Consider the following 27,751-nt stretch of genomic DNA (forward strand, 5'->3'; position numbering starts at 1 on the left):
TCTTGTTACTGAGTAATAAGTTATGATCTTGCTTGCTAAACTGCATAAACAGATCCCTGTGATAAAGTACATATAAAGAGAAAGGCCACTTCTTTTTTCTTGTTGAAAAATAACTTGGGAGAACTTGATAAAAAGTAAAAGCAACAATGCTTTTTTGCAAATTAAGTTTTATTAGCATATAGCTGCAAAACACTTCATTAAAAATATTTAGTTATTCCTTTTGATCTTTTTTTTTTTAACCAAACTTCTCATTTAAAGGAAACTGTATTCCTGAACTCTGTTTCCTTCACCATAGTTTTTCCTCTGTAATTAGTCTCTTCTAACTCCGTCCAGTGAATAACATCATAAGCTTGCCTATCCTGAACCACACCCTCCTGACCACAGCAACCGTCTCACCACATTGTTTTTCTCTGTTAGCGTATACTTTTGAAGTAACTGCTTTGGGATAGGGCATAAAAAATATTAAATAATTTTCTTTATGAAAAATATAGCAGTGTCTAATTGGTATTAAGTGCCAGTAATTCTTAATATGTATAGTTTTATTTTCACAATTTGTTATTTATCCCGACATCATTATTAATCCTTTGCTGATTTGAAATATCAATCGTAAATTATATATGTATATATTTTGCTTTTTTAGCCTTAATCTCTGTTTTACAAGATAATAGTTTTATTTCCTATCTCATAGAATTTCTGTTCAATTAGAATGAAGTAATGCATATCAAATTTATTTTTGGTGAAAACTATAAAAGGAAAATTTGAAGATGTTTTTCAAAAGCGAATATTTTGGTCCATTATATATGTATGCCTTTATATACAATTTTATATTTTATATGTTTTTACTTGACATTGTATTGTTCATCCCTTGCCACGTTTCTGCATGGTTGGTATTACAAGTATTCTTCACCATTCATATCTGTTTAATTCTTCAGTTTTGATAGTGAATTTGGATGTCTCGGTGGTACTGCCTTATTTGAATTTATTTGATTACCCAAGTGGATAGCAAATAGTACGATAGTGAAGGAAGTATCCAAAAATATATTCAAATATATTTGGCTCCTGAATTTAGATTGTGAGATTTTTTTGGATATGAGAAATTTGTATAATAAGGGATACCTATATATATATTTTTTGGGGGGATACCTATATTATCAAAGGATATTGTACTGAACCTACTGTAGTGGGTTCTTTTGGTCACAGAGAGTAGAAACCAAACTCGAAGTGGCTCAGGGAATAAAAAGGAATTGATTGGCACGCTTAAAAAGGCAATTCAGTGGTTGAGTTTATCAGAGACACAGCTAGATTCAGTGGCTCAGTGTTGTAAGGCCTTGCTGTGTGTTGAGTTAGTTCATTTCTTTAACTGCAGAGAGGCTTCTTCTATCCATTCAGAGAAGATGCCTGCCAACAGCTCTAGATTTATATCTTAGGTTAGCAGTCCTAGTAGGAACAATAAATGCTTCTTTCCTAATAGTTACAGCAAATTTTCAGTAGATTGTCCCAAAAAGCAGCCACTGTCGCTAAGGAGAATGGAATAAACTGGTTGGCCAGGCCTGTGTCTCGGCTAACTGGAGGATGAAGTCAGTCCATTCAAACTGTGTCAAATGGCAAGGGAGGAGGTCTTCTGAGGAAAATTATAGTACTTTGACCAGAAGAAGCTACAGAGTACTTACTGATAAACCAATAGATGTCCACACACCTATGCTGTGGTGTGTCATACGATAACTCATTTCTTCCATCACCCTTTCTTTAGTTGAAATACTACAAGGTTTCTTTTCTTTTAGTACCAAATTTGGCTTTTAGTTGCTGTTGATCTACCAAAGGTTAAAATGGGGCTCTAACAGCCTGTCTAGTGATGAAGATCAGCTAATATGCACTCTTAACATATGTTAACCTGAAGAGCTATTTCATAACCCACCATTTTACTCGTTTTTAAATTCTTCCAGAAAAAGTGTCATTTTTTTCTTTCCATAAGAGTTACCTGTCTGCCTTTGACTTAAATCTTAGTTTTGTTTACCAAAGAACCTTGGCTTATTAGACCTTCTTTTTTTTTTAAGTTTTTGGTGTCTGCTTCTCTGTTTGATTCTATTTATAATCATAAAGGTGTGTTCTCAAGCCCTCTAACAAACATTTCACTCATATGTCTTCTCCTTTCTCCTATAGCAGATATGAGAACACCTGCCAGTCTACTTACTTGCCAGTCTGTCACTTCCTGTTTAACTTATTATAGTTCTTTTCTGTTTTCTGCTTTTCAGGGTCACCACTGATATCCAGGGACTTTTGTCTCAGGTGTAAACCTAGTATTACAGTATGTAAAAGCTAAAATGGGCTTAAGAGATATTTAACTCAACTTTCTTTTTCCATTTTGCTTGAAGTTATTTTGATTATACCAACTTTCTTTTGGCTAGAATTTACATGTATAGCTTCTTTTTTTTTTTTAAACTTTAGGTTCTGTATCCTCATATTATACACTTGTGTGTATTGAAATCAGCACATAGGTGGATTTTAAACACCTGCTTTGACAATCTTTTGTTTTCATTGGCACATTCACACTTAATAATTTAGTTACTTATATTTAGTTTACTTTCTGTTTGTTCTGTCTGTTCTAAATGCCTCTGTTGCCCTCTTTTGAATAGATTATTTTTTATCATCCCATATTTTCATTCTATTAGTTGTGAAGTTATGTTTTTATCCTTTTTTTTTTAGTTGTTATCCTAGAATAGGGGTCAGCATCTTTTTCTTTTAAGGGACACATAATAAACATTTTCAGTTTTATGGACTATATTGGTCTCTGTCATAATTGTTCAGTTCTGCCAGTACAGTACAAAAGCATCCATAGGTAATAGGTAACAGTGTAAATTGTAGAGGACTAGATGTAATCAACCAGACAAATGAGCACTGGTTTGAGATCAAAAATTGGGAGAATATTTTTGTCTTTAAAGTGAGATAGTGGAAGAGGAACTGTAAGAGTGATTCATAAAAAAAATAATGAACCTATCAGGAAGATTATAAGAAAAATATTTGTAATGTGAGGGCTGTTTTTAGAATGAGAGGATGGCCACCTTAGTCAAATGCTGCAGTGTGGTGTGTTAAGATGAGGTTTGAGAAAAAACCTTTGGATTTGACAGCTTTGTGGTCATTGGTGACATCTTTCAAAAACATTGGCAGTAGCTTGCTATGTGGAAAGAGTGGTAAGGGAGTGGAAAGTGGAAATATAGACCGTCGATTCCCAAATGCTATTCTCTGGACCAGCAACAAAAGAATCGCTTTGTTTTCCCAACCTCAGAACCATTTTGAGGCTTAGAAATGTATATTTTTAAAATGTTTCCCAGATGATTCTGATAAACACTCATGGCTTGCTGTCAAGATGTATTTATGAGTGATTTTTTAAAAAACATTTTGGTGGGGAGTGTGCTGCACAGCTTGTGGGATCTTAGTTCTCCATCCAGGTATTGAACTTGGGCCCTCTGCAGTGAAAGCATGGAGTCCTAACTTCTGGACCACCAGGAAATTTATGAGTGACATTTTGAGAGAACCCCTTTTTTCTAACACAAAGAAGTGACTGTGTAACAAAAAGAGATAACTGAATTGACATAAATGGGGCTCAAAATAAGGCAAACGTTTCTATCTTGGAAAGAGAATGGAACACAGAGCAATGAGTAGGGCTTATGGCTGGGAGCTTTCAGGGAATGCAGCTGAGGTTTTGGCCTTTTTGAGATAATGCAGAAATGTCACTGGAATTGGACTAATCGTTGGTAACCACGAGTCCAGGGTAGGTGGGGCTCCTCTATTGAAAACAGTATTTCTGAGTTTGGTTCTGGGGCTGCCATACTATTCATCTTTATAGGTGAGTTATGCAGTATCCTTGGAGAAGGCAATGGCACCGACTCCAGTACTCTTCCCTGGAAAATCCCATGGACGGAGGAGCCTGGTAGGCTACAGTCCATGAGGTTGTTAAGAGTCGGACACGACTGAGCGACTTGACTTTCACTTTTCACTTTCATGCATTGGAAAAGGAAATGGCAACCCACCACAGTATTCTTGCCTGGAGAATCCCAGGGACGGGGGAGCCTGGTGGGCTGCCGTCTGTGGGGTCGCACAGAGTCGGACACGACTGAAGAGACTTAGCAGCAGCAGCATGCAGTATCCTGGAATAGTACAGGGAACAGCCTGTGTGACCATAAGGAGTAGCTTTGCTGCTTTCTGTTGCCAGAGGCCATAGTTTATATGAGGCTTTATTCCTAGGAATTCAGGAGAACACAAACATAGCTTTCCAACTAAAAACCTCCTGGCTTAAAACATAACTGTGCTGTTACTGTAGGTCAGATCTCCTTGTTTGAATAGACCAAATGTAAGAAAAATATTTATGAGATAACTGGGAAAATTAAATGTCAGTCATATTAAAAATATTAATTTAAAGGTAATAGTATTGTAATCGTATTAATAGTATTGTGGTGGTGTTAAAAAAAAGTAGTAAATAATGGGTTCTTAGTAAATGTTGGTATGAAAAACAAGTCTTCCATCAAAAAGTGTACCTATAAAGCTAAATTCTCAAACTAATTAAGTCATCTAATGCTGAGAAAAATAAAATCAACAATCATAAGAGCAATTCACTCTGATCACATTAAAATATTATTCTGAAAAATATCCAGTTATGTAGAATGTTTAAGGAGGTAAGTAAACAAGTATTATCTCTTAATTGCAAAATTTAAATTGAAAAAAGATTGGATGTATATGAAAATAAGATAATCCTTAGCAGTGAAACAATGTGATTACAAAAAACAACAACATGGTGTTTATGAATGGGAAGTCAGTAGGATGTCAGTTTTTTTCAATATTGATCTATAAAATCCATCAAAATGCCAAAAAGTTTTTTCATTGTAGTTGATAAACTGATATTTAAATTTTTTATGGTGGTACATAGTTAAACTAACATTAAAGAGGAACAAATTGAGGTGATATGCCCTCCAGATAAAAAGCTATACTAATTAAGATAGGCTTACTGTTGGTAAATAGACTAGTGAGAAAGATTACAGAGCCCAGAACAGATTGATACTTATATGGAATTAGCCACATGGCAGAGGTAGCATTATGAGTCAGTGAGGAAAGATTAGAATCTTCATTGTGGTGCTGGTTCAGTGGCTAATCTGAATTTGATTTGAAAATAATTATGAGCCCTGTCTTACAACATACATGAAAATAAGTTATGTATGCATTAAAGACTTAAATAAGGAAAGCAAAATTTTGGTCTTTTAGGAGAAAATATAGGATAATAACTTTATATCCTTAGGATAAAGGAAGATTTAGAAAAACTATACCAGGAGATAATAGTATATAGGTTTTAGAGCCAGACTGCCTGCTTCAAATCTCAACTTTATCACATTTGGTCAAGTTATGTAAAATTTATGTGTTTTCTCTTTTGTAAAAATGATGATAAAAACAATCCTCAGGGATGACTTGGGAGTTTTAAATTAAATAATTCATGTGCAATGCTTTGAAAAATGACTAGTACAAATAAACACATAATAAAAGTTAACTGCAATTGCTAATGTTGCTTATTAAAAAAGAAATAGTAACCTGTAAAGGGTTGATAAATTTATCAAAAATATAACTTCTGTACAACAGAAGGCAACATGAACAAAATAGAAGGATAAGCTACTGAATGGTAGCAGATATTTGTCACTCATTCAACTAAAAATTGAATATATGGGATATATAAAAAACTCATTCAAATTAATAATGAGAAAACAAATCAAAAAGGGGAAATTGAATAAACAATCATAGCCCCAATGGCAAATGATAGGATGTGTTACTACCCCTTCTCAGTGGTCATCAGGGAAATTCAATTTGAAGTACCGAAACAGCTTTTTACATTTCTTACATTGGCAGAAACTCCAGTCTGACAGTACTGACTTTTGGTTAGGAGGCAGAGAAACACAAGCTCTTCCTAGGTGACTGCAGTAGTCAGTTGATACAACTACTATGGAGAGCATTTTGTTAGTATCTAGTATAGTTGGAGAAGGCAATGGCACCCCACTCCAGTACTCTTGCCTGGAAAATCCCATGGTCGGAGGAGCCTGGTAGGCTGCAGTCCATGGGGCCGCTAAGAGTTGGAAACGACTGAGCGACTTCACTTTCACTTTTCACTTTCATGCATTGGAGAAGGAAATGGCAACCCACTCCAGTGTTAATGCCTGGAGAATCCCAGGGACGGGGCAGCCTGGTGGCTGCCGTCTATGGGGTCACGCAGAGTCGGACACGACTGAGGTGACTTAGCAGCAGCAGCAGTATAGTTGAAGGATTCTCTTGTTGTTTTCTTGGTTATAACTCCATCTAGTTTAATTTGTTTATCTGATCTCATCTTTTTACTGTTTTTACTTTCACGAATTTTTGCTTTGTTGGTAACACTCTTTCTTGGTTTTGCTTTATCCATAAGAGCTTTTGGATATATGATGATTAGATTTATGTGATTGTTTTGTCCATCTCAATTCAGTGTTCAGTGAGGCTCTTTTTCATATGTAAAGAAAGAAGTTGATTCTGATCCCAGGTACCTACCTCAGAAACATATGAGATAGTAGAGGACAAATTAATTATTATTTTTACTTTTGGGGTTTTGAATTACTAATATAACAAAACATTGAAAAAATTTTGGCTGCTTTAGAAGCGTCCAGGTTTGGACAATATATGAAATACTGGGATGTCAGTTAGACTGTTTTCAAGAACTGTTCCTATTCTAAGAGAAGAGTTGGGATTTTTTGTTCTAAAAGATATAATCAACATAATTGTTAAGCCTCTTTTTTGTGTAATATGACTTCTTAGTGTTTGACATCTTTTATGTTGCAGTTCTTTTGCCATGAAAATGATTTGTGCAATCCTGAACACATACCATCCATGCTGATGGGACAGGATCCAATATGAATATAAATGATGGAGGAAGACGACGCTTTGAGGATAATGAGCATACATTACGTATATATCCTGGGACAATTTCAGAAGAGACGATCTACTGTCCGATTCCTGCCAGAAAAAACTCCACGGCTGCTGAGGTGATTGACTCACTTATAAACAAGCTTCATCTTGACAAAACAAAATGTTACGTTCTAGCAGAGGTAAAAGAATTTGGTGGAGAAGAATGGATACTCAATCCAACAGACTGCCCAGTTCAGCGAATGATGTTATGGCCCCGCATGGCTCTGGAAAATCGCCTGAGTGGAGAGGACTACCGTTTTCTTCTGAGAGAAAAAAACCTCGATGGATCAATTCATTATGGTAGTCTTCAGTCATGGCTACGGGTAACAGAAGAACGTCGCAGGATGATGGAACGGGGTTTCCTTCCACAGCCTCAGCAGAAGGACTTTGACGATTTATGTAGCTTACCTGATTTGAATGAGAAAACTCTCTTAGAAAACCTACGAAATCGCTTTAAGCATGAAAAAATTTATACCTATGTTGGCAGTATTCTAATAGCTATTAACCCATTCAAGTTTCTTCCTATTTATAACCCCAAGTATGTCAAAATGTATGATAACCATCAATTGGGAAAACTTGAGCCTCACATATATGCTGTGGCTGATGTAGCTTACCATGCCATGCTTCAGCGCAAAAAGAATCAGTGCATCGTTATTTCAGGAGAGAGCGGTTCTGGAAAGACTCAAAGCACGAACTTTCTTATTCATCACCTCACTGCCCTCAGTCAGAAAGGATTTGCCAGTGGAGTGGAACAAATTATTCTTGGCGCTGGACCAGTACTTGAGGTAAGTGTATAGAAATAATTTTTCTTACTCTTAAACATATCTTAAAAAAAATTAAAATTTGTTAGATGTGAGAAAATGAAATAAAACTAAATAGAAGTATAGATATCATTTTTTAGTTACCAAGGAAAACTGGAAGATAGGAGACAGTGTGGAAGATCGAAAGATGTAACAGAGGCAGTATTTTTTCAAAGAGGAACTTTGGGCCATAGTGATGCAAAGGAAAGAGATAACTGGAGTCAGATATATCCCCCTGTAAAGGGAGATAGCAGGGGCAGGACTCCTGTGTGTAACTGACTATGGTAACGGGTAGTTGGGGAAAATATTCTTTTCAATATATTTTTGTCTTTGCAGCTTTAAAATCTGTGCCTAGGATTGAAATTCTAAGGGTTCATCTTGGAAAATATAGAGACTATGGGAAAAATTTTTTAGTTATATTTTATAAGTAATATCATCAAGGATAGAGAGGAAACAGAATACACTTTTTGTTTTAGAGCTTAAAAGAGAGTTAATATTACTTGTTTTGAAAGAGTTTTTGTGAGGTGTAATTGCACAGATTTAAAGTGTACAATTTGATAAATTTGTCGTATGTGTATACTCACTAAACCACCAACACAGTCAAGATACTAAACATATCCATTATCCCTAAAATTTTCTCGTATCCTTCTGCCATGCCTCTTTCTCACCTCTCCTTCTCCTCTTATCTACTAGAGACCTCTTACGTGCTTTCTGTCATTGTAGGTTAGTTTGTACATTTTACAGTTATATATAAATGGAATTGTGTAGTACATGCTATTTTATGTTTGACTTCTCTCACATGGTATAGTTACTTTGTGTGTGTGTCAACAATCCCTTTTGCTAAGACAGTATTCCATATTGCATTGTATGGGTTTACCACACTTTGTTCATTCATTCATATTTTGATGAACATGTAGGTTGTTTCCAGTTTTTGGTTATTATATGTAAAATAGTATGTTTTTGTGTGGACATAACCTGTTTTTTTTCTTGGGTAAATAGCTAGGAGTGGAATGACTGGATCATATCATGTATGTTTTTGTATTTTAGTTGCTAAGTCATGTCTGACTGTTTTGCCACCCCATGGACTGTGTAGCCCACCGGGCTCCTCAGTCCATAAATTTCCCAGGTAAGAATACTGGAACAAGTTGCCATTTCCTTCTCCAGGGAATGGTCCTGACCCAGGGATCGAACTGGCATCTCTTGCATTGGGAGGCAAATTCTTTACCACTGAGCCACCTGGCTAGCCTGGGTCCTATCATAGGTATATGTTTAACTTTTAAAGAAACTGCCAAACTTATGTATAAATTGTACATACTGTTTTACATTCCCACCAAGCAGTGTATACAGTTCGTGTTATTCCATATCCTTGCTAACCTTTGATACAGTCATCCTTTCTAATTTTAGCCTTCAAATAGGTATACAGTGGTATCTCATGATTTTAATGTGTATTCTATAATACATTCATGATGTGAACACCTTTTCATGTGTTTATTTGCCACTTACATTTCTTCTTTGGTCAAGTGTCTGTCAAAATCTATTGCCCAACTTGTTATTGTTGTGTTTAGAGAGTTCTTTGTGTATGCTGCTAAGTCGATTCAGTCGTGTCCGACTCTGTGCGACCCCATAGATGGCAGCCCACCAGGCTCCCCTGTCCCTGGGATTCTCCAGGCAAGAACACTGGAGTGGGTTGCCATTTCCTTCTCCAATGCATGAAAGTGAGAAGTGAAAGTGAAGTCGCTCAGTCGTGTCCGACTCTTAGCGACCCCATGGACTGCAGCCTACCAGGCTCCTCCGTCCATGGGATTTTCCAGGCAAGAGTACTGGAGTGGGGTGCCATTGCCTTCTCCATTCTTTGTGTATACTGGGTGCAAATCTGTTATCAGACATGTGTTCTGAAAATATATACATATCTTCTCCCAGATTTAACCCTCTCTTTTATAGAATTTAAATTTTAAAATTTTCATAATGAAGTAGGTTGATTTACAGTGTTGTATTAGTTTCTGGTATACTGGAAAGTGATTCAGTTATATATATCCCTGGTGGCTCAGATGGTAAAGAATCCACCTGTGATGCAGGAGACCTGGGTTCAATCCCTGGGTTGGGAAGATCCCCTAGAGGAGGCATGACAACCCACTCCAGTATTCTTGCCTGGAGAATCACATGGACAGAGGAGCCTGGTGGGTTCCATGGGGTCGCACAGAGTCAGACACAACTGAGCAACTGAGCATGCACGCACACACACTCTTTTTCGAATTCTTTTCCATTATGGTTTTTTATAGGATATTGAATATGATTCTTTATATATAATTATAAATCAGATAATGATATACATATTATAACCATATAATATGATTATACAGTCGGACCTTGTTGTTTATCTGTTTTATATGTAGTACTGTGTTTCTGCTAACCCCAAAGTCCTAATTTGTCCCTCTTTCACCCCCTTTTCCCTTGGGTAACCATAAGTTTGTTTTCTAGGTCTGTGAGTCTGTTTCTTAGCAGTGAAAAGCTTAAGAAAGAAATCATGCCTAGGACCAGATGGATTCACTGATGTATTCTACCAAACATTTAAAGAAGAATTAACACAAATCCTTCAAAATTCTTCCAAGAAATAGAACAGGAGGGAGGAAAAGTTTCTAATTTTACAAGGTCCAAAATATTTCACTGATACTAAAGTTAGACAAAGACACCACAACATAAGAAAACTACAGACCAGTATCCCTTGAAACAGAGAAATTCTTAAGGAAATACTAGCAAACAATTCAGCAAAATATAAAAGAAGTATTATGGTAAAGTAGGATTTATATTAAGGAATGAAAGATTGGTTAAACAATATAAAAATAAATGCAGTGTTAAACATTAGTAGACTAAAGGACAAAAGCTACACCATTATCTGAATAGATAGCAGTAAAAGCATTTGACAAAAACACCACCTTTTCATGATTAAAACAAGCAAACAAAAAAAAGACACTCTCAACAAACAGAATAAGAAGGAACTTTCTCAGTCTGATTAAGAACACCTATTTATAAAAATATAGGTTAAAAACATACTTAATAGTAATGCTTTGGTCAGAAAGAAGATACAGATGTCTGCTCTCACCATTTCTTTTTTCTTCTCTTTCTTTTATTGAAGTATAGTTGATTTGCAATGTTGTTTTAGTTTCTGGTTTACAACACAAAGTGATTCAGTTACATATATATACACACACACACACACATATGTACACATACTCTTTTTCATATTCTTTTCCATTATAGGTCATTACAAGATACTGAATATAGTTAATTCCCTTTGCTATACAGTAGGACCTTGTTGTTTATCTGTTTACATATAATAGTGTGTATCTGCTAAGCTCAAATTCGAATTAATCCCTCTCCAACCCCTTTCCCCTTTGGAAACCAAATATTTTCTATGTCTATGTCTGTGAGCCTGTTTGTTTCATAAATAAGTTTATTTGTGTCATATTTTAGATTCTACATATGAAATCTATGGAATTTTCTTTCTCTTTCTGATTTCACTTAGTATAAAACCTCTAGGTCCATCTATGTTGTTGCAGAAGGCATTATTTTATTCTTTTTTATGACCGAGTATTGTTCCATTGTTTATGTATCAGTTCAGTTCAGTCTCTCAGTTGTGTCCAACTCTTTGCAACACCATGGACTGTGGCACGCAAGGCTTCCCTGTCCATCACCAACTCCTGGAGCTTGCTTAAACTCATGTCCATCGAGTCGGTGATGCCATCCAGCCATCTCATCCTCTGTTGTCCCCTTCTCCTACTGCTTTCAATCTTTCCCAGCATCAGGGTCTTTTCCAGTGAGTCAGTTCTTCGCATCAGGTGGCCAGACTGTTGGAGTTTCAGCTTCAGCATCAGTCCGTCCAATGAATATTCAGGACTGATTTCCTTTATGATTGACTGGTTTGATCTCTTTGCAGTCTGAGGGACTCTAAAGTCTTCTCTAGTACCACAGTTCAAAAGCATCAATTCTTTGGCACTCAACTTTCTTTTTGGTCCAACTCTCACATCCATACATGACCATAGCCTTGACTAGATGGACCTTTGTCATCTAAGTAATGTCTCTGCTTTTCAATACACTGTCTAGGTTTGTCATGGCTTTTCTTCCAAGGGTCAAGCATCTTTTAATTTCATGGCTGCAGTCACCATCTGCAGTGATTTTGGAGCCCAAGAAAATGAAGTCTGTCACTGTTTCCATTGTTTCCCCATCTATTTGTCATGAAGTGATAGGACCGGATGCCATGATCTTTGTTTTTTGAATGTTGAGTTTTAAGCCAGCTTTTTCACTCTCCTCTTTCACTTTCATTAAGAGGCTCCTTAGTTCTTCTTTGCTTTTTGCCATAAGTGTGATATTTTCTGCATAGCTGTGATTACTGATATTTCTCCCAGCAATCTTGATTCCAGCCTGTGCCTTATCCAGCCCTGCATTTCGCATGATGTACTCTGCATATAAGTTAAATAAGGAGGGTGACAATATACAGCTTTGACATGTTCCTTTCCCAATTTGGAACCAGTCCGTTGTTCCATGTCTAATTCTAACCATTTCTTCTTGATTTGCGTACAGATGCCACATCTATATCCATTCATCTGTCCGTGGACATTTAGGTTGTTTCCATGTCTTGGCTCTTGTAAATAGTGCGACTGTGAATATAGGGGTGCATGTATCTTTTCAAATTAGATTTTTCTCCTGATATATGCTGAACAGTGGGATTGGTGAATCATATGGCAGTCTACTTTTGATGGGAAAAAGGCTGCTCTCAGTGAGTGATGACTTCTTGTTAGGTCAAATAAAGATAGCCCTTTGAATGAGGTTTTCTAGGAAAATGCCAAATAGGTCAAATTGTGACGATTATCTGTGGGACAAGGCTTTGACTTTAACTCTAGTCTGATCTTTCCAGTGGTTTCTATGTGAGACTGCTTTTTGAAAACTGTAATTGTAGGGCGTTGGTTTTCTTTTCAATGTGGAGCTAGGGAGAGGGAATTGGTAATCAGGTAAGTTAAAATGCCATCATCGCTTGCTTTTCTTACTGAAATCCAGCTGTTTTCCTTGATTAAATATTATTCTTATAAGGGATTACTCTAAGCCTTTCATTAACTTCCAGAATCATCAAAAAGTTGATTTTGACAATTTTTGTTAGTCTTATTTCTTTTATGAAGGGGAGAGGGATTTCAGAGACCTTTACCATTTTCTCTGATCTCATCCTTAGTAATCTTTTCAAGAGACCTAAGTAATAAAATGTATTTTATATATTTACTCCTTTAGTTACTATTTCTGCTGTTTTCATTCCTTACATTGATCTGTATTTGAACATGGTATCATTTTCCTTCTGCACGAAGGATTTCCTTTGTTTCTTTTAGTGTGGGTTCACTTGTGATGAATATTTTCACATTTGTATATCTGAAATTGTCTTTTATTTGCTTTGTTTTTTAATGTTTACTTTTAAAAGTAGAGATTAAAATTTAAAAATACCGTTATAGTAGAATTGTATAAATGATAAAACACACTAATTTGTGTAGTCATCTGTATGCAGTGAGGATGCAGAGTAGTTCCACTATCCTTGTAAAACTCCCTGATGCTTTTCCTTATTTTCATGCCCTCTGCCCTTCCATACTCCCATTAACTTGTGGAGACAATTTGTTTGTTCTTCCTTCTTTTTTTTTTTAATGTCATATTAATGAAAACATACAGTATGTAATGTTTTAAGACTGCCTTCTTTCATTCAGCAGTATGTATTGAAGATTTTAAGTTATTGAATATGTGAGTTCAACCGTGGGTTCTTAAATTTCAATTTTATTGAGATATAACTTGAAATAGTATATAGCCACTTAAAATGTATGATTTAGTCATTTTTGATAAATGCATATGCCAGGTAACCACCATCATAGAATCAAGTTATAGAATATTTTCATTACCCCTTGTGTCCCTTTTCTAGATATTTCCCACTCCTACCCCATTCCCAGACAGCTTCTAATCTGTTTCTTGTTACTCTTGCTTTGCCTTTTCTAGAATTTTATATTATAATATGTACTCTTGTGTGTGGTTTCATAGCATAACGTTTAATATTTATCAATGTTGACATCTGTATCAGTAGTTTCATCTTTATTGCTAGGTAACATTTCATTGCATGGTACATACTTAGTGTATATACTTACATGGTATATACTTAAGTATAACCCATTGCATGGATTGTAACTTAGGAAGCTTATATTTTTTTTTATTCTTTCTAAAATAGTATTGTAGTTTTTTTAAATTTAAATTTATTTATTTTAATTGGAGGCTAATTACTTTACAATATTATATTGGTTTTGCCATACTTCAACATGAATCCGCCACAGGTGTACACGTGTTCCCCATCCTGAACCCCCCTCCCACCTCCCTCCCCGTTCCATCCCTCTGGGTCATCCCAGTGCATCGGCCCCAAGCATCCTGTATCCTGCATTGAACGTGGACTGGCGATTCATTTCTTACATGGTATTATACATGTTTCAATGCCATTCTCCCAAATCATCCCACTCTCTCCCTTTCCCACAGAGTCCAAAAGACTATTCTATACATCTGTGTCTCTTTTGCTGTCTCACATACAGGGTTATCATTACCATCTTTCTAAATTCCATATATATGCGTTAGTATACTCTATTGGTGTTTTTCTTTCTGGCTTACTTCACTCTGTATAATAGGCTCCAGTTTCATCCACCTCATTAGAACTGATTCAAATGTATTCTTTTTAATGGCTGAGTGTATATACTCCATTGTGTATATGTACCACAGTTTTGTTTTAAATAGGCAAAATACAGTATAGTATATTGCATGATGAAACTTTATTTCATCTATACTATTCTAAATTATAATTGTTTTGATGTAATTATTCTTTTCCTAGCCTGTTATTTCAGTTTAGCAAGATTTTAAAATGTATATATGTATTAAATATATATTATAATAAATGTATTAAGAAAATTTGCTGGCACAGGAATGTGAAAGTGAAATCTGATTTGTAATGAGCAATAAGTTTTTATAATTAAGACTTATTTTACTCAGTAGCATAAAATGCAATCTACTTGACTTTATTACAAATATTAGTTACTTTACCTGAAGTATGAGAGCCTGAGCTATAAGTGAATTGCTTTTCTAGTATCTCTTTGGCACTTTTTTCTTGTTGAGATGATCTAAGGATATTCCATTTTAAAAAATAGAATTATTTATTTTGACAGGCCTTTGGAAATGCAAAGACAGCTCATAATAACAATTCAAGTCGTTTTGGCAAGTTTATTCAAGTAAATTACCAAGAAACAGGCACTGTACTTGGGTAAGTAGCAGTATCAGGCTTTGGAGATGTTTAAATGTTTGCTGTTGCCCCTTTATAAACCATAGGTTTTTCGTTTGCTCTTTAATGAAAATAGTGACATTAGTATTTACATTAAATTTTTTTTCTCAATTTTTTTTTCTTTTGGAAAAGTTCAAACCTGAGGAAAGTTCTAAGAATAGCGTACCATCCATCCACCCGTACTTAGATTTATAAATTGTTAACAACCATATGCATTTGCTTTATCTTTCTTTGTTATGCATATATTCATTTTAAAAAAATTGTCTTTGAGTAAATTGGGTACATAACTTGACCCCTTGAAATAATTACTGTATTTCCTAAAGCAGCCACAATGACATTTTCCTGTATACTATTTTATACTCAGGGTATTTAATTTTGTCATAGTTACAGTTTTTGCTATTACAGTCTGTGATCAGAGTCCTCTGATTGTGCCAGCAGTATTCTTTTAATAGACTACTTTTAGAACAGTTCTAGATTAATGACAAAAATGAACAGAATAAGGAGTGTTCCCTTATGCCTCTTCACGCTATCCCCTAGTTTCGTCTGTTGATAATATCTTGAATTAGTGTGTTCCATTTGTTGTTCATTGAATGGGCTTTGATAAATGTATAAAGGTATAGTTTCACTGCCCTAAAAATCCTCTGTGCCCACGTGTTCATCCCTTTCTACCCACTAACCTTTGGCAGCCACCGATCTTTTCACTGTTGTAATAGGTTTGCCTTTTCTAGAATGCCACATAATTGGAAATTATATAGCATATAGTCTTTACGGATTGCATTCTTTCTTCTTTAGCAATATATATTGAAGAATCTTTCATGTCTTTCATGGCTTGGTTTTATTGGATTAATAAATTTTGGCGTAATTAACATCTTTATTGTTTTTAGACATGTTTTTTAGCTTTTTATATTTCTTATTGAGTTTATTCCTAAATATTATGTTATTTTTAATGTTTTATTTTTATTAAAAGTGTGATTTTTCTCTTACATTATATCTTCTAAAACTGTACATTACTTGTGTGTGTTAGTTGCTCAGTTGTGTCCGAATCTTTGCGACCCCATCAACTGTAACCTCCCATGCTCCTCTGTCCATCGAATTCTCCAGGCAAGAATACTGGAGTGGGTAGCCATTCCCTTCTCCAGAGGATCTTTCTGACCCAGAAACTGAACCCAGATCTCCTGCACTGCAGGCAGATTCTTTACCATCTGAGCCACCAGGGAAGCCCCAATTACTTCTATTGATTTGTATATTAATTTTATATCTTATTATCTTGCTGAATTATTGTTTGTATTAGTTTTACTGTTGATTGTTTCTCTTACCATTTCTAGGTTTATTATATTATCTACTAAAATAGTTTAACTTTATTTTCTGTTCCTATATCTGATTATTTTCTATCTTGTTTGATTACATACCTGCTAAACTATGATAATATTTTTCTAGATACTTGTGTGAATGCCTTTACTTTTCTTCACTAAGTAGAATATTGGCTTTTCAGGACATATTATCATGTTAATGAATTCAGCATTGATTTTAATTTTCTTTGAGTATTTTTGTCAGTAATGGCTACTGAATTTTATTAAAGGCCTTTTTGGCATCCATGGAAATTAGTCTGATCTTCACCCTTGAATTTATTAGTATTATCATTATTTTCCCAACATTGGATCATTTTGCATTCCTGAGAAAAGATTCTCATTTGATCAATACAAAGACACAAACACCCACAGATGTACACATACAGACATATTTTTATACGTACATATGTAAACTGGTTGTTGTGTTGTGTGCTAGTTTTTATTTATGATTTTTATATCCATATTAGTAAGTACTGTGTACTCACTCTCTATGGGAGTTCTTCCTTACATCCTGTTTCCTTCTTGAATTGAATCATATGTGTCTCTCTTTTTACATTTATAATATTCTGGTCATTGCTCTATAATAAATCCTGTCAGCTCAGTATAAGCGCCTTGAAAACAGGTAGTATATCACTTGAAAACAGGTAGTGTATCACTTATTTCTGTATCTGAACAGTGTTTACACAGTGCCCAATTAATGAGTGCTTACTGAGGAAATTGGCAAGCTATAAACACATTTATTCCAGGATGTGGCAACAGCATGGGTATGTAAAGAAAGTATATCTTTGAGCCTTATTTAGTAGGCTAGCCAAAGTATAATATTTGAAAGAATGTACTCAGAGGTTAAAGTGTCTGCCTCCACTGCGGGAGACCCGGGTTCAGTCCCTGGGTTGGGAAGATCCGCTGGAGAAGGAAATGGCAACCCACTCCAGTATTCTTGCCTGGAGAATCCCATGGACGGAGGAGCCTGGTAGGCTACAGTCCGCGGGGTCGCAAAGAGTCGGACACGACTGAGCGACTTCACTTTCACTTTCACTGTGGTATTGAGCCTGGAAATAAAGTAAAGTCTGTGTCATTGTAGGGTCTTGAGTGCCATGTTTTGAACTCCTGACTTTATTTTACTTTATGGAAAGTTAAAAAAAAATAAGAGTTTATGAATTTAACATGGATAAAACTAACAATGTCCATAACACAATTATAATGGTAAATATACTCTGGAAGGCAGCTATGCTCACCACTGTACCATCAATGATAGTGGAAAATGTACTCTGAATAGTATTCTTTAGACTTTTGCATCTTTTCTAATAAAATATTTGTCTACCTTATATTAGGCTTTTATTATTTATATCAACCAATTCTATTTTTATTCTAGTGCCTATGTTGAAAAGTATCTACTGGAGAAGTCTAGACTCGTTTATCAAGAGCATAATGAACGGTACATATTTTAATTTGTGTAATTGAGATTGTAATTAAATTGAGTGTAACACTTGTATCATACAGATTGACTTCTCAGATCTTTGTGTATTATGAGTTTTAATTCAGTTTATACCATGCATAGCTTTACATATAATTGCTATTTCTGTCATGGAAAGACTACTGTACTTTTGGAAGATGCTGTGAGATATTTTTAACGACTATATAGAATTGCTGTCTTTTCTAAATTCTAGGAAGACTATCAGAACAGGAAAATAGTGGTGTCTTAAGTGGTATCTTTTGTTTTGTTTTTGGATCTTTTGCCATGTCTTGGTGTTCTTTCTCTAATTTGAGAAAAGTTTTTAATGAAGCTCTTAGCTTTATTATAATCTTTGAGGTATATGGAATTTCAGAGATGATATATATGTAACTTCCTTTAGATGAGGAAGCCAAATATCAGAGAGATAAATGATTTGCTTCATGTTACAATGAGACAAAATGAAGAGCCAGACTTTGAAGTTAAGCAAGCCTACATTTCAAGTATTGGATATGCCTTTGGCATCTCACCTAACTTCTCTGCTTCTTAGATACTTTTTCCTATTTTGTAAATGGAAAACTATCCTTTAGTTGTTTAGAAGATTAAATGAAATAATGTTTATGAAATGCTTAGTGTAGTCCTTTTATATAATAAAGGTTCATTAAGCATTATCCTATGTTACTTTCTCTATACTTTGTGTTGTTAGTGTTGTACAAATGTTTATAATAGTAGACTCATCAGTATGGATTTATAGTTGTTGCTTTTTGCCAATGTCTAGTTGGAGGGGAAAAAGCCTTACAAACAACACAGACATTTATACTACCTTTTACAATATTTACCTATGTAGTTACTGTTACTGATACTATTTATTTCTTCATGCTTAATTGAATCTTATCTTCTTTAATTTCAGCCATAAAAGCTCCTTTTAGCATTTTTTATGGGGTCCATCTGTTAGCTGTGAAGTATTTAGTTTTGATTTATCTGGGAATATCCTAATTTCTTATTTTTTTTTTGAGGATAGTTTTGCTGGATATATAATTCTTGGTGTTTTTTTTTTTCTTTTAGTACTTTGAATCTGTTTTCCTTTCCATGGCTCTTGATGAGAAATCAGGTGGTAATCTTACATTAGGATCCCTTGATGAGGCATTTCTCTCATGGTGCTTTGAAAATTTTGTCTTTGTCTTTTAATAGTTTTAATTTGTCCAGATGTGGATCTCTGAGTTTTTCTCTCCTGGAGTTCATTAAGTTTCTTAGATGTAGAGCTTAGTGTTTATCATCAAATTTGGGGGGACTTTGGTCATTATTTTTTTCAAATATTCTTTCTCTTCTTTTCTTCTGCTTTTGGCACTCCCATTGTGCATATACTGGTGTTCCATATTGTGCATTTGTTGGTGTCTGTTTAATGGTGTCCCACAAAGCCTTGAGACTGATAATTTTTCTTTCTCTTCCTCAGACTAGCTAGCTTTAACTGACCTTTTTTCAAGTTCACTGATTCTTTCTTCTGCCTACAAATCTTCTGTTGAGCTCCTCTAGATAGGTTTTCATTTTATTATATTTTTCAACCCTAGAATTACTTTCTGATTATTTTTTATAATTTGTCTATTCATCTATAGCTTCTATTTGACAAGACATCATTCTCATGCTTTAGTTCTTTAAACATGGTTTTCTTTAGTTTTTTGAATGTATTTAAAACAGCTAATTAAAAGTCCTATCTAGTAAGTTAGTCTCCAGACTGCTCAGGAACAGTTATTATTGATTGTTTTTCTCCTTTGTATGTGTTACAGTTTCTGGTTTCCTTGTATGACTTAAATTTTTGTTGAAAATTGGACATTTAGAATAATAATTGGACTTTAAAAATAATCATTTGGGAGCTGTAGATACGAGTTCCTCCCCCTCCTAGGATTTGTGGTTGTTAATTTTGTTCCTGCTGTTTGTGAATTTTCTGAGCTAATTTGAAGTCTAACTTTTTTTCGAGTTTAGCCATTTAAATACCTGCTTGGTTAACTTGTTTTTTAGTCACTAAGTTGTGTCTGCCTCTTCTGCTACTCCATGGACTGTAACCTGCCAGATTCCTCTGTCCATGGGATTTCCCAGGCAAGAATACTGGAGTGGGTGGCCATTTCCTTCTCCAGGGGATCTTCCCTACCCAGGAATCAAATTCGCGTCTCTTGCATTGGCAGGAGGATTCTTTACCACTGAGCCACCAGGGAAGCCCTTGGTTAGCTTCTCAGTGGTAGTTGGTCAGCCGTGTCCAAATCTTTGTGATCCCATGGGCTGTAGCCTGCCAGGCTTCTCTGTCCATGGAATTCTCCAGGCAAGAATACTGGAGTGCTTAGCCATTTCCTTCTCCAGGAGACCTTCCTGACCCAGGGATTGAACCTGGGTCTTATGCTTTGCAGGCAAATTCTTTACCGTCTGAGCCACCAGGGAGTGATTGAACAGAGAGTTCCATAAATGGTTGGTAACAGTAAGTCTTCTAGTGTTTGTTTCAGGGACCATGACTTTTAACTCCTAGGCAGGCATTTTATAATTCTGCCTTAGTCTTTACTTCCTGCTTGTGGAGATCTTCAGAGTTAGTGATAGGTGAGAGCTTAGTATTTCCTCTTGTCTTTGCTGAGTAGACATGCAGCCCTGGGCATGGGCACAACTTTATGCATGCCTATGGCCTTCTAGATTCCCAGGAACTCATTGGAGCTTTTTAAAGCCTCTGTGGATGTCTCATTTCCCAGCATTTCTCTTTAAGTTGTTTGGTTAGCTTACAGTTTGCCCTAATATTTATTCATCGGTTCAGGCAGCTGATACATTCAAAAAAATTGCCACTAATTGTTTCTTACAAATGTCTCTGAAACAAAGATTTTCATACTGGGGTAGTAACTCCGAATCGTATCAAATAAAGACATCAATAGTAATGAAAGTGACTTCATCCATGGAACTACCAGACAGTTCAAATAATGATATTTTTCAGGGAATGAGGTTCTAAATGAACTTCACCCCTGTTCTGCCCTCTTCTGGAAGCTGCCAGACTTCTGGTGTCCACCTCAGTTGTAAGCTGTGGGTATTGAAAGCTATATGTATCTGGTAAGCAGGAGATGGAATAGGGCAAGTTAAAAGGCCACCAAGGTTCTGTTTATACTGAAATTCAGCTCTTTTTCTTGTATAAACACTCTCTAGATTGCTTTACATTTTTGGTTGATTTCTAGAGTTGATTCTGACAAATTTGCTAGTTTTCTAATTGGTCTTGTGGAGGGAATTTTTAGAGGTCTTTAGTGTATTGCTGCCTTCACCTTTGTCTTTTGATTCAGCATACAAAACATTATCTTATTTTGTAGTACTTATTATTTGGCCATCCCTTGTGGCTTGTGTAATCTTAGTTCACCTACGAGGGACTGAACCTGTGTCATGGCAGTGAAAGCACTGAGTCTTAACTACTAAACTGCCAGAGAATTCCCTTGTAGTATTTCAGTAGAGTTTATCACCTTTGTATTAAAAAGATGAAGCAAAGCTGAAACCGTTTATAAATTAATTTCTTTTTCTTGTTAAATGATAACCATAGACCATGTTCATTATAAAACCATACTTCTTTGTTTCCAACAGGAACTATCATGTATTTTATTACCTTCTGGCAGGAGCAAGTGAAGAAGAGAGATTAGCATTCCATCTTAAACAACCAGAAGAATATCATTATCTCAATCAGGTGAGAGTTCATGAATATCATTTTGAAATGTAAGGCATTATTAAATTTTAGCTCTTGAGAAAAGTTTTTTCCCTAGTACTCTGTTTTTGCAACCTGGTTGGTCGTGGCTGTTAACTAGCATTTTCATGTATACTATCTAAAAATTTATGTGATGTACTTCTCAAATGTAAAAATTATTTTTATTCTTGTATGAATCATAAAAGATAGTTATGTGCCTTTTGCTTTTTGTGAGACTCTTTGGGAGAATAATAAACTGTTTATAGATACCTCTAATTTAGAAAAATGGTTGACACTTTTCAATAAGTAAAGTGATTTACCTTTTACAGACCAGAGCATGTTAAATGTTACTAATGATTAATGCTTGCCCTAACAAAGGATTACTGAAACTTGTATTTGCATGTTTTGAAGCCTAATATATATACCTCTTTGCATGATATTATATAGTGACTTAGAGTATGATTATTTTTATAATTTAGTGATTATCCTATTAAATACTCAGTGTGAAAATTCATTAAAGGAAATGACTTAGAGAATTTGTGTTTTACCTTGAAACTTAAAAAATTCTCCCCTAAACTTCCATAATAAGGAGTAATTCTCACAACTTTTCATTGCATTGGTTTGTTCGATTTTATTTCTTATATTAACAAAAATTCTAGAATCAGTAATAATGAAATTGATCTGACAGTACATCATTTAGGTAACAGATTGTCTCCCCTCATTTTTAATTGTTTGAGGCAAGATGTAATGTCTGTGAAAAGAAATTCCTTTATGGTAATTTTAAAAGTTCTTCTGAGGGATATTAAATTGACACTTGGATGGTGGCTCAAAGATTGTAGTATGTATTTAGGGCTTTGAAAATAACATCTCACACTTTGTAAGATATAGAGCAGGCTGTATAACTGATATTTCATAATTTTGAAACTACATATTTATATAAGCCAACAATTCTGTTACTATAATGAGGATTTAAAAATTATTTAAAATATAACTTCTTGGTACAATATGAGGCATTTTTACTGTATTGAATTAAGTATATTAAAAAAAACATTGATTTAGCTTTCGAGTTTTTCCCCTTCCCTGTTTAAACTATTTGCCTTATATTGGGATGATAAAATATTTTCCTTCTGAAAAAATAGCAACTGCTGATAAAATAAACTGATGTGCATTTGTGTAGCACGTCTGAATCTTTGCTATCCCACAGACTGTAGCCCACCAGGCTCCTCTGTCCATGGGATTTCCCAGGCAACAATACTGGAGTGAGTTGCCATTTCCTTCTTCAGGGGATCCTCCCAAATCAGGAATCTTACATCTCCTGCATTGGTAGGCAAATTCTTTAGTGCTGTCCCACCTGGGAAAGCCCCTAAAATTAATACTAGAGAAATCTGGAGTTTATTGCTCCTCTTCCAGATCTTTTTGTAATTACTGGCCATATTATACATATTCTTATCTTAGGGTCAGTATTTGCAGACTATAGGACTCAACAGTTATTACAAATTTTAGAGTAACTGAACAATAGCAAATATGGATTGGTTATAATAATATATGACTCCCAGAATCTGAATGTTTATCTAGTTGTTTTCTGCTGCTATACAAAATAACTTTTCTTTGGATAATGGAGGTACTACCCGAACACTACATCTAAGAGATCATTAGAAGAGTGTAAAAATCATTACTTCTACCTAACTAATCTGCCTTACTTTCAGATAACAAAGAAACCCCTCAGACAGAGCTGGGATGATTATTGCTTTGACTCTGAGCCGGTCAGTACAAGTGCCTAAGTATCCTGTGTTCCTGCTAAAGGACCCTTTTTGTGACTTAGTTAGGAAGAAAGTCAGCTGAAATACAAACAAAGAATCTAGCAAAGAAGATAAATCAGTGTTTATTTTATTAGAATTGACTTTTTTGTGTATGTGTGGTTTATTGATTAAAAACAATTTACCTTATTTGGATTTTGGGGGGCTATATTTGGACTATATTCAGTATTTATTTTGAAAAATAATACATTGATTGCATTCCTAATTTCAGCATTGTTATGGATCATTATAACCCATAGGGTTTTTTTCCCTTGACATTTATTTATTTATTTCAATTCTTATGTGGTAGTTTAGTTATCTTCCTATTATGGGTAGTATTTATTGTTTATTTTAAAAAGTTGCATCCTTCCTGTTTTATGTGTCTGTTAACAGTCTTCACATAATGAATGCATGCATTTTTTTAATAGCAAGAGAGGCTATAGCCTCTATGTAATTTTCTAAAAAATTAAGAATTGAAATTCCTTTAAATAAGATTATTTTATGTTTCAAATTAAGTATGATTTAAAGGCATATATGATGTAATATAAAATGAGTAGGTAAATTTAGCATTATTTGTTATAATTTATAAAAACAACTTTATAATTGTAAATAGAACATAAAAAAATCTTTTTCCTTTACTTCAGTTTGCAACTAGGTCAGATGTGAAAGGCTGAAAACACACACTCATCTATATATTCATTAACTAATGAACTAATGTATTAACTACTCCTCCTGGAAACGTAATATGTCTTAATCATGCTTTAAATAACTATCACTTTAATTCTCACTGCATGTGATTACAAACTCTGCTAATTGCAAGACTATCAGATTTTGAGTAGATTTAGTAATTTTTCCTTCAGTTTAATTGCAGTACCGTTTCATAATCAAGTAGTTTGTAATTTCAGATTTGATGTTTTAGAAAATAAATTTTAGACAGTAAATTTATAGATACTGATAATTTTTAGTAGAAGAATTTTATGCTGTTTTTTCTCTTGAGAAGCTTTAATCTTTTGCTTAGTGTGCCAGTTGATTGTGTGCACCTCATTGGGAAGTAGGTAGGAGACTGGGAAACTCATATAGTGAATATAAGACTTGATTGCCTGTACAGAGCTTACAGTGAGATTGTCAGCTGGTCTGCTATTTAGACAGTCTAAGTAATGCTTAAGAATTTTTAGGTTCTGAAGTAGGTAGACCTGATTAGAAAACTGGCTCATCTACTTGTTAGTTTTGAGAACCCAAGCAGGTGACTTGTCTTTTTGTTTTCATCCCCTCTTTAAGGGGAAAATAATGGTCTTTAACTTTTGTGAGTATTAAATTAGTGCATCTACAGAGCTTAATGTATTGCTTAATGCTTAATACTGTTACTGCTGCTAAGTCGCTTCAGTCGTGTCCGACTCTGTGCGACCCCATAGACGGCAGCCCACCAGGCTCCCCTGTCCCTGGGATTCTCCAGGCAAGAACACTGGAGTGGGTTGCCATTTCCTTCTCCAACACGTGAAAGTGAAAAGTGAAAGCAAAGTCATTCAGTTGTGTCCGACTCTTCGCGACCCCATGGACTGCAGCCTATCAGGCTCCTCCATCCATGGGATTTTCCAGGCAAGAGTACTGGAGTGGGGTGCCATTGCCTTCTATATAAAGCACACTGTAAATGTTTCCACTATTGCCGCCACCATTGAAAGCATTATCATCCATCTTTTCCTTTTAGAAGAAATTTGTAGCCATACTCTCCTACTCCCTTAATATTACTTTCATTACTATCCTCTTATTTATTATATTTTCAAATCTATTATCATTGGAACTTTAATTTTTCTGCTTTTTCTTGCAAGGTAATTTTAATGGAAGCAAGTAGTCTATCTGAGGATTTTTTGGTTAATTTTTTCCTCTTCGCACCTCCTTATGTCATATTTGGGGGCAAAGTAAACTTGTTTTACTCTGAGTTTTTAGAACTTATGTGACTAGCTTTATGGGAAGAGAGGATTAAGGAGGATTCTGCCGTTTGTGCTATATTACTTAATATACATTGTATGAAATTGTATAAGTGATCCCAAGGGGAACTTAAGTAAGAAAACTGCTTTTAACAAGAGACCTGTTGTTGCCCATTGTATTAATTCCTTAAAAGGGATTAAATCACCTATTAATAAAACAATCTCAAGCAACTAGTGTTTCATGAAAGATAGCAGAGGACTTAGAACAGATTTTGGTGTAACCTCCTCTGTTATTTGGGTGACTTATTTAACTGCTGAGTCTATTTTCTTTCCTATAAATATAGGTATAATAAAATGTACATATGCATAATTAACTTCTTGTATTTTGAGAATTTAAAGATTATATATGGCAAGTGACTCTGATATTGACTGGTATGTAGAAGATATATGGTAAATGCTAATTTCCCTTCTTTAAATGATAATTATCTATTCTAATCATTTTACCTTAAAGCTGGTTCTGAATAACTTCAATGTAAACAGTTTCACCTAATTTAAAATTTTTCTGAATTAAACTTTGAATAGTTGGGTCCAACTATCAGGCGAGTTTAGTGAGAATTGCCAGAATGGGTCTCAGGATACTGAACACCATGCTGCAAAGGGATTAAAACATCATATTCTCAGTGAGGCCAAGCTTTCCTGGTCATTACTGCCTTTATAGGAACCCAACCATTTGTATTGTACCTGACCTCCCATTTTCCCATGAAGTAGACCTGCTGCAGGAATCCTATGCAACTGGACAGGAACCTTTGAATCCATAATATTTACATCCTCCATATCTTAAGCATTTCTACAGCATAACACTTTTACTGCTATTCACTGTCCAACAGTTTATACATTTGGGGTCATTCCCTCAAATTCTGCCTTTTTGGCTTTATGCCAGTCCAGTACGAAGGTCTCTGCATGCTGCACAACTGCCTTTGCAAATGCTTTTCCATTTAAAAACCATTACCATCCATATTATATTTGATCATTATAAAACCGCTGGTTGTAGTTAGTATGATTACCTTTCACACAAGAAACAACAGTGGCTCAGAATTTAAGTGACTTCCCCCGTGGTGATGAAGCAATTTAATAATGTAATTGGGATTCAAATCAGGCTATGTTTTTTTATATTCTTTTTTCTTAAATGATCTTCAGCATCTTTCAGTTCAGTTCAGTTCAGTCACTCAGTTGTGTCCCACTCTTCGAGACCCCATGAATCACAGCACACCAGGCCTCCCTGTCCATCACCAACTCCTGGAGTTCACTCAGACTCACGTCCATCGACTCAGTGATGCCATCCAGCCATCTCATCCTCTGTCGTCCCCTTCTCCTCCTGCCCCCAATCCCTCCCAGCATCAGAGTCTTTTCCAGTGAGCCAACTCTTTGCATCAGGTGGCCAAAGTACTGGAGTTTCAGCTTTAGCATCATTTCTGCCAAAGAAATCCCAGGGCTGATCTCCTTCAGAATGGACTGGTTGGATCTCCTTGGAGTCCAAGGGACTCTCAGGAGTCTTCTCCAACACCACAGTTCAAAAGCATCAATTCTTCGGCGCTCAGCCTTCTTCACAGTCCAACTCTCACATCCATACATGACCACTGGAAAAACCATAGCCTTGACTAGACGGACCTTTGTTGGCAAAGTAATGTCTCTGCTTTTGAATATGGTATGTAGGTTGGTCATAACTTTCCTTCCAAGGAGTAAGCGTCTTTTAATTTCATGGCTGCAGTCACCATCTGCAATGATTTTGGAGCCCAAAAAAGTAAAGTCTGACACTGTTTCCACTGTTTCCCCATCTATTTCCCATGAAGTGATGGGACCGGATGCCATGATCTTTGTTTTCTGAATGTTGAGCTTTAAGCCAACTTTTTCACTCTCCACTTTCACTTTCATCAAGAGGCTCTTTAGTTTTGTTCACTTTCTGCCATAAGGGTGGTGTCATCTGCATATCTGATGTTATTGATATTTCTCCCAGCAATCTTGATTCCAGCTTGTGTTTCTTCCAGTCCAGCGTTTCTCATGATGTACTCTGCATATAAGTTAAATAAGCAGGATGACAATATACAGCCTTGACGTACTCCTTTTCCTATTTGGAACCAGTCTGTTGTTCCATGTCCAGTTCTAACTGTTGCTTCATGACCTGCATACAGATTTCTCAAGAGGCAGGTCAGGTGGTCTGGTATTCCCATCTCTTTCAGAATTTTCCACAGTTTATTGTGATCCATATAGTCAAAGGCTTTGGCACAGTCAGTAAAGCAGAAATAGATGTTTTTCTGGAACTCTCTTGCTTTTTCCATGATCCAGCGGATGTTGGCAATTTGATCTCTGGTTCCTCTGCCTTTTCTAAAACGAGCTTGAACATCTGGAAGTTCATGATTCACGTATTGCTGAAGCCTGGC

General features: G+C 35.5%; 1 protein-coding gene across 39 annotated transcripts in view; it reads left to right on the forward strand.

Moving 5' to 3' along the window:
- Positions 1-27,751, forward strand: part of MYO9A (myosin IXA) — a 257,518-nt gene that overhangs the window by 53,639 nt on the left and 176,128 nt on the right. For 20 of the 39 annotated variants that reach the window (XM_086322710.1, XM_086322713.1, XM_086322730.1 and 17 more), the window contains exons 2-6: positions 6,841-7,751; positions 14,990-15,084; positions 17,824-17,886; positions 21,496-21,595; positions 23,299-23,355. In XM_086322710.1, coding sequence (XP_086178836.1) covers positions 6,912-7,751; positions 14,990-15,084; positions 17,824-17,886; positions 21,496-21,595; positions 23,299-23,355 — 1,155 coding nt within the window. In that variant the 5' untranslated portion in view covers positions 6,841-6,911. The remainder of the gene's footprint in view (positions 1-6,840; positions 7,752-14,989; positions 15,085-17,823; positions 17,887-21,495; positions 21,596-23,298; positions 23,356-27,751) is intronic. The other 19 variants (XM_086322718.1, XM_086322721.1, XM_086322719.1 and 16 more) reach the window with 3 other exon arrangements.

The sequence above is a fragment of the Bos grunniens genome, chromosome 10 (genome assembly GCF_055505025.1).
Source record: "Bos grunniens cultivar Pamir isolate PY7600 chromosome 10, Bosgru_T2T1.0, whole genome shotgun sequence".
Lineage (NCBI taxonomy): Eukaryota > Metazoa > Chordata > Mammalia > Artiodactyla > Bovidae > Bos > Bos grunniens.